Source organism: Zonotrichia albicollis, chromosome 17 (assembly GCF_047830755.1).
Source record: "Zonotrichia albicollis isolate bZonAlb1 chromosome 17, bZonAlb1.hap1, whole genome shotgun sequence".
Classification (NCBI taxonomy): Eukaryota; Metazoa; Chordata; class Aves; order Passeriformes; family Passerellidae; genus Zonotrichia; species Zonotrichia albicollis.
In genome coordinates, this window is record NC_133835.1 from 3,551,545 (window position 1) to 3,567,804 (window position 16,260).

Sequence of the window (16,260 nt, forward strand, 5' to 3'; positions counted from 1 at the left end):
GGGAGATAAGGACTCAGTTTGCAGCCTAGAACCAAAGGGGCACAGGCAGCAGAGACAATTCTGCAGTCAGGCTTAAATACACACACACGTTGGTTCACTTTGCAGGTGATGCCTCCGGTTTAGCTTTTATATTTTACAGATTCTGAATTGCTTTAGTGTAAAATTCTGAGCTTTATATGAGGGGATGGTGAGCTCTGTGCACAGAGCAGGGAGACAAAACAATTCCTGCTCCAGCTGGGCATCAAGGACAAATGATCCAAATCTCAGCCCAGGAGCACAAACACTGTGGGCTGGAGAGAGAAAAACAAGCAGGGTGGGACTGCCTGGGCTAAAGCTGGAATGGGACAATGAACTGCAAGGTGCAAATGGAGCAGAACTGATCACAGTGACAGACCCCGTGCCTGGTCGTGCATTTTGTGGCCATTTTGGTGCAGCCCTGGCTGGGCTCTTGTGCTGCTCAAGGTGGATCCATTGAGGCCTTTGAATAAATCCCTGCTTTATTCTTTAGTTCTGTACAGTCTCTGCTCTAGGTCAGCCCTCACAAGGCATCACAGGGCCCTTCCTGCAGGTATGATGAGGTGCTGTGGGTAGGAGCACAGCTGAAGGCTCTCCTGCATCCCCCTGCTCTGGGACATAGACTCCTGGGATGGTTTGGGTTGGAAGGGATCTCCTGCTGAGGAGCACTCCTGCAGGGAGTTGGCTGTGAGGGCTTTCCAGGAAAAAAGGCAGATTCCCATGTGAGATTCCCACCCTGGCAGGTGACAGTCACCTCCTGCCAGTTCAAGTGACACCTTGTCTTCTTCTTTTCCCTTGTTCAGGGAGAAATTCTTTCATTACCCAGCAAAGCCCACATCTGCTTTGCTTCTCAGCTGTCACAACAGTTCCCTTTTGTGTGAAAAGTGTATCATGACACCCTGGTTACTGAGATCTCAGAAATGGGATACCCACTGGTGAACCTAAATACCAGCCACACAACCACCCAGGTTCCTCAGGTTCCCTGCCCTCCTGCACAGCCCAGTTCTCACAAGTTCTGCTGTTCTCTGAGAGTGACCCACATCCCCCCAGTTCTCTCACTTGGCAAGGGACCAGGCAGAAGCTGCCTCAGCCATGTGAAAAGAGGGGCTGCTGCTCCACAGGGAGCTTCTGCTACTGTCCGGGATGACTGGGAAACTCAGGGAGGACCTCCCACACAGAACAGGATCTGTGTTCATGGAATTGTAGAATTGTCTGGGTCGGAATGGACCGTTAAAGGTCATTTAGTTCAACCCCCTGCCATGGCAGGGACACCTTCCACTATCCCAGGCTGCTCCAAACCCTGTCCAGTCTGGCCTGGGACACTTCCAGGGATCCAGGGGCAGCCCCAGCTGCTCTGGGCACCCTGTGCCAGGGCTGCCCACCCTCATTGTAAAAAGCTTCTTCCTTGTATCAAATTTAAACCAACTCTCAGTTTGAAATTTTTCCCACTTGTCCTTTTGCTATAAGCCCTGACAAAAAGTTTATCCCCATATTCTTAATAGGCTCCTTTAGGCCCTGGAAGGAGCTCTGAGGTCTTTTGGATCCTTCTCTTCTCCAGGCGAGCATCCCCAGCTCTCCCAGCCTGGCTCCAGAGGGATTCCAGCCCTTGGAGCATCTCTGTAGCCTCCTCTGGGCTCTCTCCAGCATCTCCAGGTCCCTCCTGTGCTGGGCCAGGGCTGGGGCAGCTCTGCAGGTGGGGTCTCACCTGAGCACAGGGACAGAGGGGTAGAACCTCCCTCAGGCCTTCTGCCCACACTGGGGGCTCAGCCCAGGGCTGGGGGGGTTTCTTGGCACACACACATGTCCAGCTCTCACCCCCAAATCCTCCTCCCAGGGCTGTTTTTGATCTCTTCATGCCCAGCCCTGGTGCCCCCACAGGGATCCATGCACACCCTGCCCACAGGCCCTGTCACAGGCCCTGCCCTGGCACCCCAGCACCAGCAGTGCCTCCTGCTCTCCCTGAGCCACCACACCACAAACTTCAGAAAACACCTCTCCAAACAAGCCCCTTCCTCTGAGCAAGCCAGTTCTGAACACACACAGGAACAATTTACTCTTTGATTTTGGATCTTGTCTCCCAGGTTCCGACCTGGAGTGAAATTTTATGACCAAGCCCTCCAGCCTGGGGGGAGGCAAGGAGGGAAGGGGCTTCCAAGTGAAAATGCCAACAGATACTTACAGAAGAGTGTGTGGGTGTTGCTAAATTAAGCTCACAAGTAGGTGGGGCAAATGCCTTAAACGAGTTTGTGAAGGTAAAATAATGTTCATTAAAAATAGAAAAACAACTGAAAAAATACCCTTTGTATTCAACTTCACACTCGTACATCATAATGTTCCAGTAAAAGCCCATTTTCCCTTGAGATAATAAAAGAATTGAATTTTTCCTTATCGGTCATCTATTTTTCTAGCTAAAGCTATTACTCCCTCTCAGTGGTTGCCAGGCAACAAGAAATATTAATAGCAGCTTTTATTAGCTTAGCTTTAGCAGTGGAGTACCAGAATGAGAAAATGGAAAACATAAATGTGTTACATAAATCTTTCAACCTTTCAGGGTTTGTGTTAGTCTCTGTTTTCATAATGATTTATTGAAGTGATGGTTCATTTATGAGAAAAAGGAGTGTGAAATAAGAAAACGGAACATTACCCTGAAGGACTGTTTGAAAATAAATAATTATAGAAGGTGAAGAAAAGCTGTTTAAAACCATTTTTCTGAGTTTTATAAAATTTAAAAAGACATATTTCTTTCATTTATTGCCTCTGAGAAAAACACTAGCAGAGAATTGCAAACAGGGCTCTGCTTAATACAAAGAACCCTTCATGTAGGGTTGTGTTATTACCATTTTCCACCTCATGTTTGGGAGTTTAGTTTTTAAATACTGAACCATTAATAAACAGAAAGCCAAATTAGTCAAAACCTTAAAGCTCACAACACAGAATTGCCAGTGAAAACTTATCCAGGACTGAAACAAGGGGAACTCAGGGAAGTTTTTGCTGCTGGTGACCCGAGCAATGCTCTTGTTGGTTTGTTTATTTATAAACGCTCTTGTGAAGAGCAGCAACTTGCTTTGAAGGGCAATGCTGCCTGTACACTGCACTGGGGTGTGGATTATTTTAAATAACTTATTTTAGCAGGCAGTGACTCAGAATTATTGAAATATTGATGCATTGGAAGGATTTGCCCACAGCATGTAAACCACTCTGCCTGCTGGGATTGTGGATTTCCAGCGTCCTGGAGGAAAGGCTGGTACAGCTTACTTGGTTTTTGTGACAATATTTAATTGACATAAGGAGTTTTTTACAATGAGAGTGGTAAAATCTGCCACAGGTTGCCCAGAGCAGCTGTGGCTGCCCCATCCCTGAAGTGTCCCAGGCCAGTTTGGATGGGGTTTGGAGCAATCTGGGTTCTGGCTTTGCAATCTTCCTGCAGGACTGTGGAGTGTGTGAGGGTCTCCAAGACGAGGTGAGAGATGAGAATTTGACTCTTTCTTCTCAAAAGGCTGAATTATTATTTTATGATATTGTATTATATCAAAAGAATGCTATACTAAAACTATTCTAAAGAAATAGAGAAAGGATACATCAGAAGGTTTCACAAGAATGATAAAGAAAAACCTGTGACTCCTCAGAGCCTCAACACAGCTTGACCATGATTGGTCATTAAATTAAAACAATTCACATGGAACCAATCAAACATTCACCTGTTGGTAAACAATGTCCAGGCCACATTCCAAAGCAGCAAACATAGGAGCAGCAATCAGATAATTATTGTTTTCATTCCTCTCTGAGGCTTCTCAGCTTCCCAGGAGAAAATCCTGGGCAAAGAGGATTTTTCAGAAAATACGATGGTGACACAGCCTCACTCTAGGCTGGTGAGCACCAAGCTTGTTCTTGGAGCCTACAGCATCTCAGGAATGCCCGTCCCAGCTCTAGGAAAGGGCTACTTTTCCTTTCCATTTCTCAGATGGGACACAGGCAGCTGGGTTCCTGCTGGTTTATTTTACTGCTCTCCTCTCTGTTCCACACCAAAGCCCCATTGTGTTGGTAAGCAGCTGTTCAAACTCAACTGAAACCTTCTGGAATTTCAGGGTGGTAATCACCTTTCTTCTACAATTCACTCCCATTCACCATTTTACTCTCTCACCTCTACCTAAACAGGTTCCCCAGCTCACTGGAAATGTAACATTTTACACCATGGATGTTCCTTTTTGCCTCGGAGGATTTTCAGTATTTTTCAAATAACTCCATTCCATTCCACTCAACAAACTGAAACAAAACCTTTCAGGCTGTGGCTGAAGCCTTTCTGCCCTTGCACCAGCTTGCTGAGAGCATAAAAAGGCACCCCAGTAGGCTGAAGGAAATGTTAGCGCCTTTAGAGGAGCCACAAAAATCTCTAATTGTGAGAAGCAATGGGAAGAGGCAAGACACAGGGAGAGGTGTCAGTCTCTCCAACCAGCTCTGTTACACCTACAAAGCTCATGTTGGCTCACAGGAGCAGCCACATGCCCAAAAGAATGCCCAAAAGGATGCTAGCCTCATACCCAAAAGGAAGCTAGCTACATACCCAAAAGGATGCTCAAAGGGGTAGTAGTCAAATGCTCAAAAGGGTGCTAGCCACATACCCAAAAGGATGCTGGGCACATGCCCTAAGGGATGCTATAGCCACATGCCCAAAAGGATGCTGGGCACATGCCGTAAAGGATGCAGCTACATGCCCAAAAGGATGCCCTAAAGGATGCAGCTACATACCCAAAAGGATGCCCTAAAGGACGCTATAGCCACATGCCCAAAAGGATGCCCAAAAGGGTGCTTCCCACATGCCCAAAAGGATGCTAGCCACAAGCTCAAAGGAATGCAGCCATATGCCCAACAGGATGCTAGCCACATGCCCAAAAGGATGCCCTAAAAGATGCCATAGCCACATGCCCAAAAGGATGCCCTAAAGAATGCTATAGCCACATGCCCAAAAGGATGCTGGGCACATGCCCTAAAGGATGCTATAGCCACATGCCCAGAAGGATGCCCAAAAGGATGCTAGCTACATGCCCAAAAGGATGCTAGCCACATGCCCAAAAGGATGCTAGCCACAAGCTCAAAGGAATGCAGCCACATGCCCAAAAGGATGCCCAATAGCATGCTAGCCAAATGCCCAAAGGGTGCTAGCTACATACCCTAAAGGATGCTAGCCACCTGCTCAAAAGGATGCTGGGGCACATGCCCAAAATGATGCTGGGCACCTGCAGAAATGCATGGCTGTGCCCTGGCCAGGGCAGAGCAGAGGAAGCGGGGTGGCTGTTCCTTGCTGCATCCTGTGGCCAGGCTTGGGGGAGCACAGTTTTGGGGTCCTGGAGCAGTGATGGAGAGCTCTGGGCAGTGCTGTCCCCCCATTCAGGGGCTCCTGGCTCCCCCCACCTGATAAGCAGAGGCTCCCCTAGCCCTCCTGGCTGTATGGAAATATTTTTGTGCTGTGTTGGACATTCCTGGGCTCTGACCTTGATCGCCCTTTGTTTCTGTCAAAAATGTTCTGCCAAATCCACTCTGAAATCTCATTTATTCCCAGCAGCTCCTTAACTCAGCGCTCACCCACCTCCCCACTGATCCACAGCACATCTCTGCCCCCTCCCCTGCTTTCCCCACAGCCCCAAATCCCACCCCAGTGTGATCCCAGCCCAGCAGGACTCCCTGTGGATCTCTGGGAGGCTCAGCTGCAGTGGGATGTTCACAGTGAGCAAACTTATTCTCTTCTCAAGGAAAACGTTTTTTTTTTCCCCTCTTTGATTACTTTTCCCTAATCACTCCCATTTCTCAGTGACAGTCACACCTCTCCTATTTTCCCTCCCTCCTGCCATTCCTCCTCTTTCTCTTCTCTTCCCTTCCTTTTTTCCCAGAGGAAAAGAGACATCACTAGAAAAGAAAACTCCACTGCAGTAAGAATTTTCTGTTTGTTTCTTGTCATCACCACAAAAAAACCCCAACAAACCAACAAACCCTCCCCAAATGAGCCAGCTCTGCCTCCTCCCCAGCTCTCCCTCACCCCTTCCAGCAGTTCTTCACTTGTCACATCCTGTGCCAACTCTTTGTCCACTCTCGTCCATCCATCCCTGCTTTCCATGGAAAACTCCCTTAACTTCTAAAAACTCATGGAGGGGGAAAAAAAGGGAAATGAAGTGACAGAAAGAGCAGTGAAGAGCCATGACATGGAAATGCGGAGCTGGTCCATGGGCAGATCCAAGTGGGAGTGTGTGGTGTTTGTGAGGGTCCTCTGGATCAGGGAAGAGATGAGAATCTGACTCCAAGTTCTCAGAAGGCTGATATATTATATTATGATATGATATGATATGATATGATATGAAATTATATACTAAAATTATACTAAGGAAAGAGAAAAGGACACATCAGAGGATTTAACAAGAATGATAAAGAAAAACCTGTGACTTCTCAGAGCCTTGACACAGCTGGACCATGATCCATCATTATATTAAAACAATTCACATGCTGGGTGATAAACAATCTCCAAATCACATTCCAAAGCAGCAAAACAGGGAGAAGCTGAAGCTTTTCAGCTTCCCAGGTGAAGAAATCCTGGCAAAGTGATTTTTCAGAAAATATATCATGGTAACAGTGGTGTGGAGGGTGCTCTGGGTGGTGCTGCTGCAGGGATGAGCAAACAGAAAGGATGCTGGGTTTGGGGTTTCAGGGTCTCCATGTGACAGCCCAGAGCAAACAGAAGGGATGCTGGGTTTGGGGTTTCAGGGTCTCCATGTGACAGCCCAGAGCAAACAGAAGGGATGCTGGGTTTGGGGTTTCCAGGGTTTCCATGTGACAGCCCATGGGTGAGCTGGAGCCAGGAGCAGGGGCTGGCACACAAATCCTCCTTCACTCCCAGCTCCTGTCCTGCCATGGGAATTTCTGTGCTCATTACAGTCCCTTGGTGCTGGTTATCTGCACAGTGGGAGCAGGAGGGTAATCCTTGAGAGGCACTGGGAGGTTTAATGCAGTATGAGGGTAATGTAGGACATCCCAGGACAGAGACACACACAGGGGACAGCAACCTGCAGCTGGATTTTCTTTATTCACATCTGAGCTCTCAGGAAAAAATACCAATCCTATGACACTTGATGAATCCTGGCTCATGTCTTATCAGCAGTTAGAGATTTGTTCTTTTTTTTTTTTCTTTTGACTTAAAAAAATCCTAAGGCTCAAGTTACATTTTTAGAGCAGAAGTCTGGCCAATGTCTAAACATTTTACCATGAATTGCTTGCTGTTTCTCATTGTATTCAAACATACAGACATGGCAACCAAGGCAGGAAATAGCTGTGTGTGCAAAAACCTGTGTGAGCTACAGCAGAGAGCAGCAGGGAGGGGAGAGGCTCCAGCATTTGCATCAGCAGTGCTGGTCCTGGAACAAACCCAAAACCTCTGCACTCTGAGCCACTTCTCTGAGCTCTGAGCAAGCAGGGCTCACTCCAGACTGGCCTCCCATCACTGCCTGGGTGAAATCATCCCTCTGTCTCTGGAAGTGTTGGCAAATAAGCCCCAGAATGGTTTGGGTTGGAAAGGACCTTAAACCTCATCCCATTCCACTCCTGCCATGGCAGGGACACCTTCCACTGTCCCAGGTTGCTACAAGCCCCATCCAGCCTGGCCTTGGGCACTGCCAGGGATCCAGGGGCAGCCCCAGCTGCTCTGGGCACCCTGTGCCAGGGCCTGCCCACCCTCACAGGGAACAATTCCTCATTCCCAATCTCCCATCCATCCCTGCCCTCTGGCACTGGGAGCCATTTCCTGTGTCCTATCCCTCCATGCCTTGTCCCCAGTCCCTCTCCAGCTCTCCTGGAGCCCCTTTGGGCCCTGGCAGGTGCTATTAGCTATTAACCAGATGAGTTTATAGTGTGCTTTCTCTCCAGGATTCGTCTGTGCCCTGATTACAGGTGCTGCTCCTTCAGCACCCTCAGGAGCTGCAGGTGTGCCCTGGGACCATCATGGGCTGCTGCTGCAGCAAAGGGAGACTTGGGGGAGACAAAGGGGACTTGATTCCCCACCAAAAGGGACAGAAATTGTCACCCTTCAGTGGAAAAATGGCTGTGATGGGAGCATAAGGCAGGATTAAATTCTAAAACTGCAACACATCTCCCTCCCTGTCCCCTTTGCTGCTGGGGCCTCTGAAGATGTAACACAGCCCCGAGGGTTTCCAAAACTGAACAGCTTCAGTTCACTCTCACCTGGGAAATTCAGGGTTCACTGGACTTTTTTTATTTTCATGGTAAGGGGCAAACAAATCTTAATCTCTCTATTCTACATTTACAGCCCACTAAGTCCCCTTCTTATCTTCTGTGGCTCGGCTCTGATTTATCATCACTGAGCTGCATTTGTAAAACAGTACCATAAAGTAAGAAAGAGAACATTTCCCAAGGACTACTCCAAAATAAATTATTTCAGACACAGAGGAGCTGCTTAATAAATCCCCCTCTTCTTTTTTTTCTTTAGGTATTTTAGAAAGTGATTTATAAGTGCAATATCACCTCTCAAAAATGAGACAATCAACACGGGATAAAATTATCATGTTATGAAAATAGGGGTCAGGCAAAGGGGCTGTGCTTTAAATTAAACCAGGGAAAAATGTTTCATCTGAAATTGACTCTTTCTGTCTCAGAAATGAATGTTTTAATCACCTAAGAACCTAAAAGGTAACACAGAGCCCTCAGTAATATTTAATTCCATAGAAATATGCCTCTGTTCAATATTGATGGGCAGAACATGATATTTCTCTTAAACACACTAACAATGAAACTCAGAGACTCATCAGGACTTCAGAAAGCCTTGGGATTTTCCTAGACTAAGAGATAATATGCCATTTAATATTTAAATATCACTACCTTTCAGACCCTTATCTATTGAAGCAATCAACACCAAGCCTTCCCCAGCTAGGCAGGGCCAGACTCCCAGCCACGCTCTCTAAGTGAAATTAACTCTGTTTGATATCAATGGCATTCAAAATCAATGATCTTAGAGAGAAACAATGTCAAAAACCAACCACGGGGCTGAAGCTGCTGGAGAGGAAAATGGCATTAAACAGCAGCAGTATCAATTCAATATCCCTGTCAAAATCAACCAACCTTTCCTCAGTGCTGCTGATGCAGAAGCGCTGTAAGCTCTAATTAGCCCTGGAGTTTCTTCCCTGAGCTTCACTTTACTTCATTATCCCTGCCTTGTTTATCGCTGCACGAGTCATTTGAAACTTTGCAAGGTATCCCCTTCCCAGGAGTGAGGCAGTTGGAGTTTGTGAGAGCAGGGAGGGATCCTGTTCCCCCTGGAATCGATAGGGGGATTCATCCCTTCACATCCCTGCTCCTCCTGCTGCTGCCACCCTGCCGTGGCACAGGGGTGACAGGGAGGAAAAGAAAGGACACCATGCCATGGGGGATGGGGCACATGCATGTTTCTTGGTTTTTAAGGAGTGATGCTGTTTTGGTTTTGCCTTTTTTTTTTATTTTCTGTATTCTTCACACATATATGTCACCGTGATATTTTCTGAAAAATCCCTTCACCAGGATTTCTTCTCCTGGCAAGATGAGAAGCGTCAACTTCTTCCATGTTTTGCTCTTCTCCATGTTTTGCTCCTCTGGAATGTGATTTGGAGAATTGTTTACCTAGCATGTGAATTGTTTTAACTTAGTGACCAATCCCAGTCCAGCTGTGGGGACTCTGGTCTGCCATGAGTTTTTATTATTCATTCTTGTATCCTTTTATTATTCCTCTTGTATCCTTCTGATGTATCCTTTCTTCTATTCTTTAGTATAGCTTTAGTATAGCATTTCATAATATGATATGATATGATATGATATGATATGATATGATATGATATGATATAATATAATATAATATAATATAATATAATATAATATAATATAATATAATATAATATAATATAATATAATATCAGCCTTCTGAGAACTTGGAGTCAGATTCTCATCTCTCACCTCGTCCTGGGGACCCACCACAACACATATATTCATAGCTCTGTAGCACATTGTATTAGTGAATAGTTTTCCCAGTGCTTTTCCAAGACCTTTCCCTAAGCAGAAAGATAAAACAAATTCCAGAGCTCCAAGCCCCAGGAGTACAGGACCCCAGAGTTGTCTTGGTTCTTCCTGGGAAGAGAACAAGGCTGAGAACAACTCTTGGATTTCCATTCCATGGACAGAGCACAGCCAGTGCCAAGGGGGGCTCCAGAGAAGGGGCTGGACCTGGGGGGGAATTGCCTCATCACTTGTGCTCCTAATTGGTGCTTTTTGTCAATTTTGCTAATTTCCTAAAACCTATAAAAATGTACTCACCCCTGTAGGGGTGGCCTTTTATGGACATCTTTCCATAACTGCCCCTGAAACCTTCAAATAAAAATCCCCCGTTATCACAGAATTCCCAGAATGACCAGGTTGGGAGAGACCTTCAAGATCGAGTCCAATCCAGCCTCAACCCCTCACCCAAACCCTGGCACCCAGTGCCACATCCAGGCTTTGTTAAACACACCCAGGGATGGGGACTCCACCACCTCCCTGGGCAGCCATGCCAGAACTTTATCATTCTTTCCCAATCTCCAACCTGTATTTTCCTTGGTGCAGCTGGAGGCTGCGTGCTCTGGTTGTGTCAGTGCTGCCCAAAATATCACCTCCTTACTAAAATGATCTCAAGCTTCATTTCCAAACTGGTGGAAAAGACAACATGAGGATGTTCCACACAGAGGGAGGAAAACCTTTTTCCCTGATCCTGAGTGGTTAACGAGGCTCAGGAGGACACCAAAGGAAGCATGAAACTGCCACCATGAGCAGGGTGACCACACTGACACCACAGCTCTTCCCACCCCTCATGGCAAACAGCTCATCACCAAGAGCGGTGAGCTCAGCTCAGTGCTGGAAACACAGAGTGCTTTGGATGAAAGGAGAGGCACTGACCGTGGGCAGCTGGCTGGAGAGGAGGTGCCCATCCTGGCTCAGCATGTTGGACACCATGATGGCTGGCAGGTCCATGTTCTGGTAGGGATAGGCTGGGATCAGGCTGTTGGGAGGGAGGCTGTGGCACAGAGAGTGGTATCCAGTTTCATGCTCCACCAAGTGCAGGAGGGACGGGTCGGGGAGGTTGGGAGGCGTTATGGGAGGGATCTCGTAGTCCTCGTTGTTCTCATTCTGACTGTTGTATGTCTGAAACACCAAAGAGACAGTTCGCAACATGTCACTGATATGTATGAAAATTCAGAATTTTATAATGTACTTAGGCAGGTGGAGGAAAGCAGAAATATATTGAAATAACAGAAATATATTTAACAAATTTGCTCATTTAACAAATCTGCAAAAGTACAGAAGACAGTTCGTAACATGAATGTAACTTTCTAGGTAGAGACAACTTGTAAAAGAACACATAAGAATTTAGCTGCTAGGTAAAGGCTGTAAATATAAGAAAACTCAGTAACGCAAGACTTAGGTATTGTTGAAACCCACAAAGCAGAACCTTTTGCTTAAGGAGCTCCTGATTTTGGCCAGGACAAACTGACCTGAGACAAAGCCAAACCTTCACTGCGCCTGCCCAGAAGAAAGGGTCAAGCAGAGAACATCAAGGAAGATGAGGTTACTTCATCAAAGACACCCACCCAGGACCACCAGGAGGAGTGGCACCAGCCAATACTGTGGGGAAGGAATGGGTGGGAAGGGAGATGTGGGCTTGGGGGGTCAATGAGTATTTAAACCTGAAATTTGTCTCACCAGGTACACATGTCCTTGGTGGAAATACCCCGTGTCTTTGGTGGAAATATCCCCATTTTTTTGGTGGAAATATCCCCAATGTCCTTGGTGGAAATGTCCCCAATGTCCTTGGTGGAAATACCCCCAAAGTCTTTGGTGGAAATATCCCCATGTCTTTGTCTTTGATGGAAATACCCCCATCTGTCTCAGCTGGAATAAAACATACCTGTTATACAATTTTTAATTGTAAAGTCTTTATTCCTCAAATCATCACTGCCTCACTACTTTGGCAAAGAAAAATGACTATTTCTCTAAGAAATACAGGTTCCAGTGGAAATGGGTTTGTTGTGATAAAAAGGCACCTCCAGTCCTGCACACCAGGATTGTAACGAGGCAGGACCCAGGGTGTGAGTGTGGCATCCCTGCTCCATCCATCAGGAGCACACCATGGACCCCTGGAGGCATCCCCTTGCTCCCTGCTCCCTCACTGCATCCCTGCTCATCTCTGAGTCCCAAGAACCTCAGCAGAAGCCCCCACACCTGGAGCACAGCCATGGAAGGGCAGGGCTGCCCCTGACCACCTGCTGCCCTCCTAGGCCAAAGTCTCTCTCTGGGCACCCAGCTCAGCTCTCAACCTACTCCTGGTATTTTAAAGAGCTTTTCTGAGAATTAGAGCTGTAGAAATACAATTATTTGGGATCAAAATTCACAGAATTATGGAACAGTTTGGGTTACAAGGGATGTTAAAGCCCATCCAGTCCCATCCCTGGGACAGGGACACCTTCCACTGTCCCAGGTTGCTCCAAGCCCTGTCCAGCCTGGCCTTGGGCACTGCCAGGGATCCAGGGGCAGCCACAGCTGTGCCAGGGCCTGCCCACCCTCACAGTAAAGCATTTTCCCCTAATATCTAATCTAACCCTGCCCTCTGTCAGGTTAAACCCATTCTCTCTCATCCTGTCTCCCTTAGAATCCTCAAAAACTCCAGTACAGGAGCTACAACCAGGGAGGGGGATTTAGAAACACAGCCATCACTCTTTAAAAACTCTTTAAAGAAAGCTTGTGTGACTCCACCACACATGGAGATTTGTCCTTGCTTACACCCCCTCCCAAATTTCATCTGGAAAAGCATTTCCTCACCTCCCTACTGACACTCCCTCGAGGTGACACGAACATGCAGAGATGTTGAAACTCTGTCTGCTCCCCATGTTTTCTCATGCCTTGTTTACTTCTAAGCATTCCCATTTCTATAAAAATCTGTTATTGCACCTGTGCAATCATTTTCACTTCAGACAAAACCATTTTTTCTTCATAATGTGTGAATCTATCCAAAATTATTAATTACCAACACAGAATATAATGAGTCTCTGGCAGAGGAGGCTTATTCTAAACATCAACTGTTTCACCTATTATTATAGCATATGAAATTCTGATTAGCTCCAGCATTACACACATGCTAAAGCTAAATTTCCCAGATCACCTAGTTTCATGGTTGGATTTGGACTTAATACTTGATTTAAGAGCAAAACCCCAGATGTTAAAAAACCAGTTAAGCACTGTAGGCTTTAATAATCCATTGTCCCAGAGCTCACCCCTGGATTCGTGCTCCTCATCACCACACACTGTGGGGGAGAAATTCTTTCATGAAATAAAATAAAAATGAAATTAAATGAAATGAAATAAAATAATAAATAAAATAAAAATAAATAAAATAAAATAAAATAAAATAAAATAAAATAAAATAAAATAAAATAAAATAAAACCTGTGATTAACTGGAGCACAGCAGTCAGTGGGAGAGGCAGCAGGGAGCAAGGAGGGATCTGTGGATTGGTGAAAGGGCACTGCCAGGAGAACCATGGAGTCCAAGAGCCCCTCTTGGATCCACCTGGGATAGTGCCCATGGCAGGGATTTGGAATGAGATGAACCTTAATGTCCCTTCCAACCCAACCCATTTGATGATTCTGTGATTCAAGGGCAGGTTCTGCATATCTGACCCAAACCTTTATGTTTACCTGAGATTCCCACTGGCTGTAGGGAAACAGGAGCACAACAGAAACACAAGAGAGAGCCTGAACCATGACAGCTCTGTACCCACTGTTACTGTTCAGGGGAAATTCAAGCTCATCTCTTTTTCCAGGCAGCTTCTGTCTGTCATTGTTGTGATCCAGGGAAGCAGTTGGGCTGAGGGGATGTACTCAATGCAGACAGAGAGATCCCATTTAATACATCTCATAGCTGTGTTTCCATTTGGGCTCCACTCCTCGAGGTACACTGATTCTTTCCCAGTTATTTAAGAGGATTTCTCTCCATGCTTTACAGAAAGGGATTTAAATAAATCAGCACACAACAAACTTGTTCCTCCAGCTGGTTTATTTTGGTATCAGGTATATAAGCAAGTGGCTTTGCTGTACTTAACTAAATTATGTAAAACCCACTCAAAGTTTCCTAAAGCTCTCTTCAAAACTACGAGTCCCCTGTGTTGCTGCAGAGCAGCTCACCCAAGGGCTTTGAGGTGGTTTTGTACAGGGTGCCAAAGCCCCAGCACCCTGCTCACCCCCAGGCACGTTTCTGCCTCTGTTCTATTCAACCCGGGGGGAAAAAAAAAGAAAAAAAAGAGAGAAAAGAAAAAAAAAGACCTGTTTAAATCACAAAGCTTTCCCAACAGCTACAGCATTTTGCAGACGTATCAAAATTACAATCAAAGCTGTACACAATCAAAATCAGATTAGACAATATCCAATCAACATAATCAGCGTTTGTCGGCGCCTGCCAGCTTTCGCACCCTGTGCTACCCAGAGTGGGCTGCCCTCACTCCAGGCTGCTTGAAATAGATGGTCAGAGAGATAAGGAGGGGAGATGAGGCACACAGACACTCAGAAGGCTGGGAAAAGGTGATTTATTGTCACACACAGTGCTTGTTGGTGTGTCCACAGTGACACCTCTGTGCACAGATCTGTGCCCTCAACCCCTCTGCAGCAACACCCAGCTCCTCTCCACCACCATGTGGGCTCTGTGGCAGATTATATTTCCTATTCTTATGTTAATTTGAATTAAATTAAACAGCCAATTATGGGTTCTAAGGATACATTACAAATTAGATTAGCGGGCTGGTCTGAAGCCATTCATCCCACCAGGGCTCCGAGCGTGGAGCAGCTCGTGCTGCTGAATGGCTGCCCATTTACTGTGCACAAAAAAGGCTCCAGGATTTTCCACTGTCAAACAGATGACAGTTGTTGTGATTACACATTATTCCTCTTCAAATTAAAACACTGCAATCAGCTGAAACAACAAGGCTCTTCTTGCAAACCCTCTCGTGGCTGGTGCTGCCGGGCAGATGCCACGGGATGCTTGGAGCAGGGAAGCCCTGCAGTGGGGTGGGGACACAGGATGGAGCCTGGTCCATTACAGAGGGGACACTGCCCCTCCTCTGAGTGCCCCCTTTGCCCTCAGCCCCACAGGGAAGCCCTGCAGTGGGGTAGGGACACAGGATGGAGCCTGGTCCTGTCCTACAGGGGACAGTGCCTCTCCTCTGAGTGCCCCCCTTGCCCTCAACCCCACAGGTTGCACTAGCTGTAGGGGTTGAATAGCATCAAACTGCCCTGAGCATGGCCTCAGGGTTATCATAGAATCATAAAATAGTGTGGGAAGAGACATGAAGGATCATCTCATTCTAGAGCTCCTGCCATGGCAGTATCCACTATCCTGCCTCCTTCCACCATCCCAAGGTGCTCCAAGCCCCATCCAGCCTGGCCTTGGGCACTGCCAGGGATCCAGGGGCATCCCCAGCTGCTCTGGGCACCCTGTGCCAGGGCCTCAGCACCTCATAAACCTGGTTCTGCCCCATGCTTACACAGGACAGCATCATACCAGGTACAACCAACCTCCAACAGCAGCAAAATTGTATTTTAAAACACTTCTTCCATCTTGAATACTTATTGTTTAACTAACAATACAAAATTGTTATTTAAAACACTTTATCCATCTTGAAATCCAAGTCTGAGCAGGGGTCCCTACACCATCTCCATCCAACAGCAGGTTGAGGGTCAGAAGACAGAGAACTGGAGGGGAGGTGATGTGGGGGGTTGGAATGGGGAGAGAGGCTCTGGCCCCTGGCAAGGTGACACCCAGGCCATGTCCAGCACCAAGAGGAATCAGAACTGGCTGCTCCCTCCCAGCTCACAGCACGGGGCTGGGGACATGGTATTGGGAATGATTTGAGAGGAAAGGCAGAATTCCTGAACCTTTTGCAAGAGCAGGGGCTGGCCTGCACAGCCAGGCCCCACTGCTGAGCTGTCAGCAGCCTCTGCAGCTCTTGGAGACACCCCAGTGTGGTCTCCTGCCAACGCTGCTCCCCACCACAGGGACAACCTGCCCAGACCTCCCAGACCTGCTGCATTCCCTGCTGCTTTCAGGACAGGGAGGCAGAGATGGACAGGAGGCATCCCAGGTGCCCAGGAGAGGGCTCTCAGGTGGGAGGCAGCTCTGGGGAATGCCTGTCCATGGCAGGTGGCTC

The 16,260-nt window shown here is 47.0% G+C and overlaps 1 protein-coding gene across 2 annotated transcripts in view; it reads right to left on the reverse strand.

Moving 5' to 3' along the window:
* The window catches only part of TOX2 (TOX high mobility group box family member 2), a 174,494-nt gene that overhangs the window by 63,035 nt on the left and 95,199 nt on the right, over positions 1 to 16,260 (reverse strand). For both annotated transcript variants that reach the window (XM_074553938.1, XM_074553937.1), the window contains exon 3: positions 10,966 to 11,211. In XM_074553938.1, the coding sequence (XP_074410039.1) occupies positions 10,966 to 11,211 (246 nt within the window). The remainder of the gene's footprint in view (positions 1 to 10,965; positions 11,212 to 16,260) is intronic.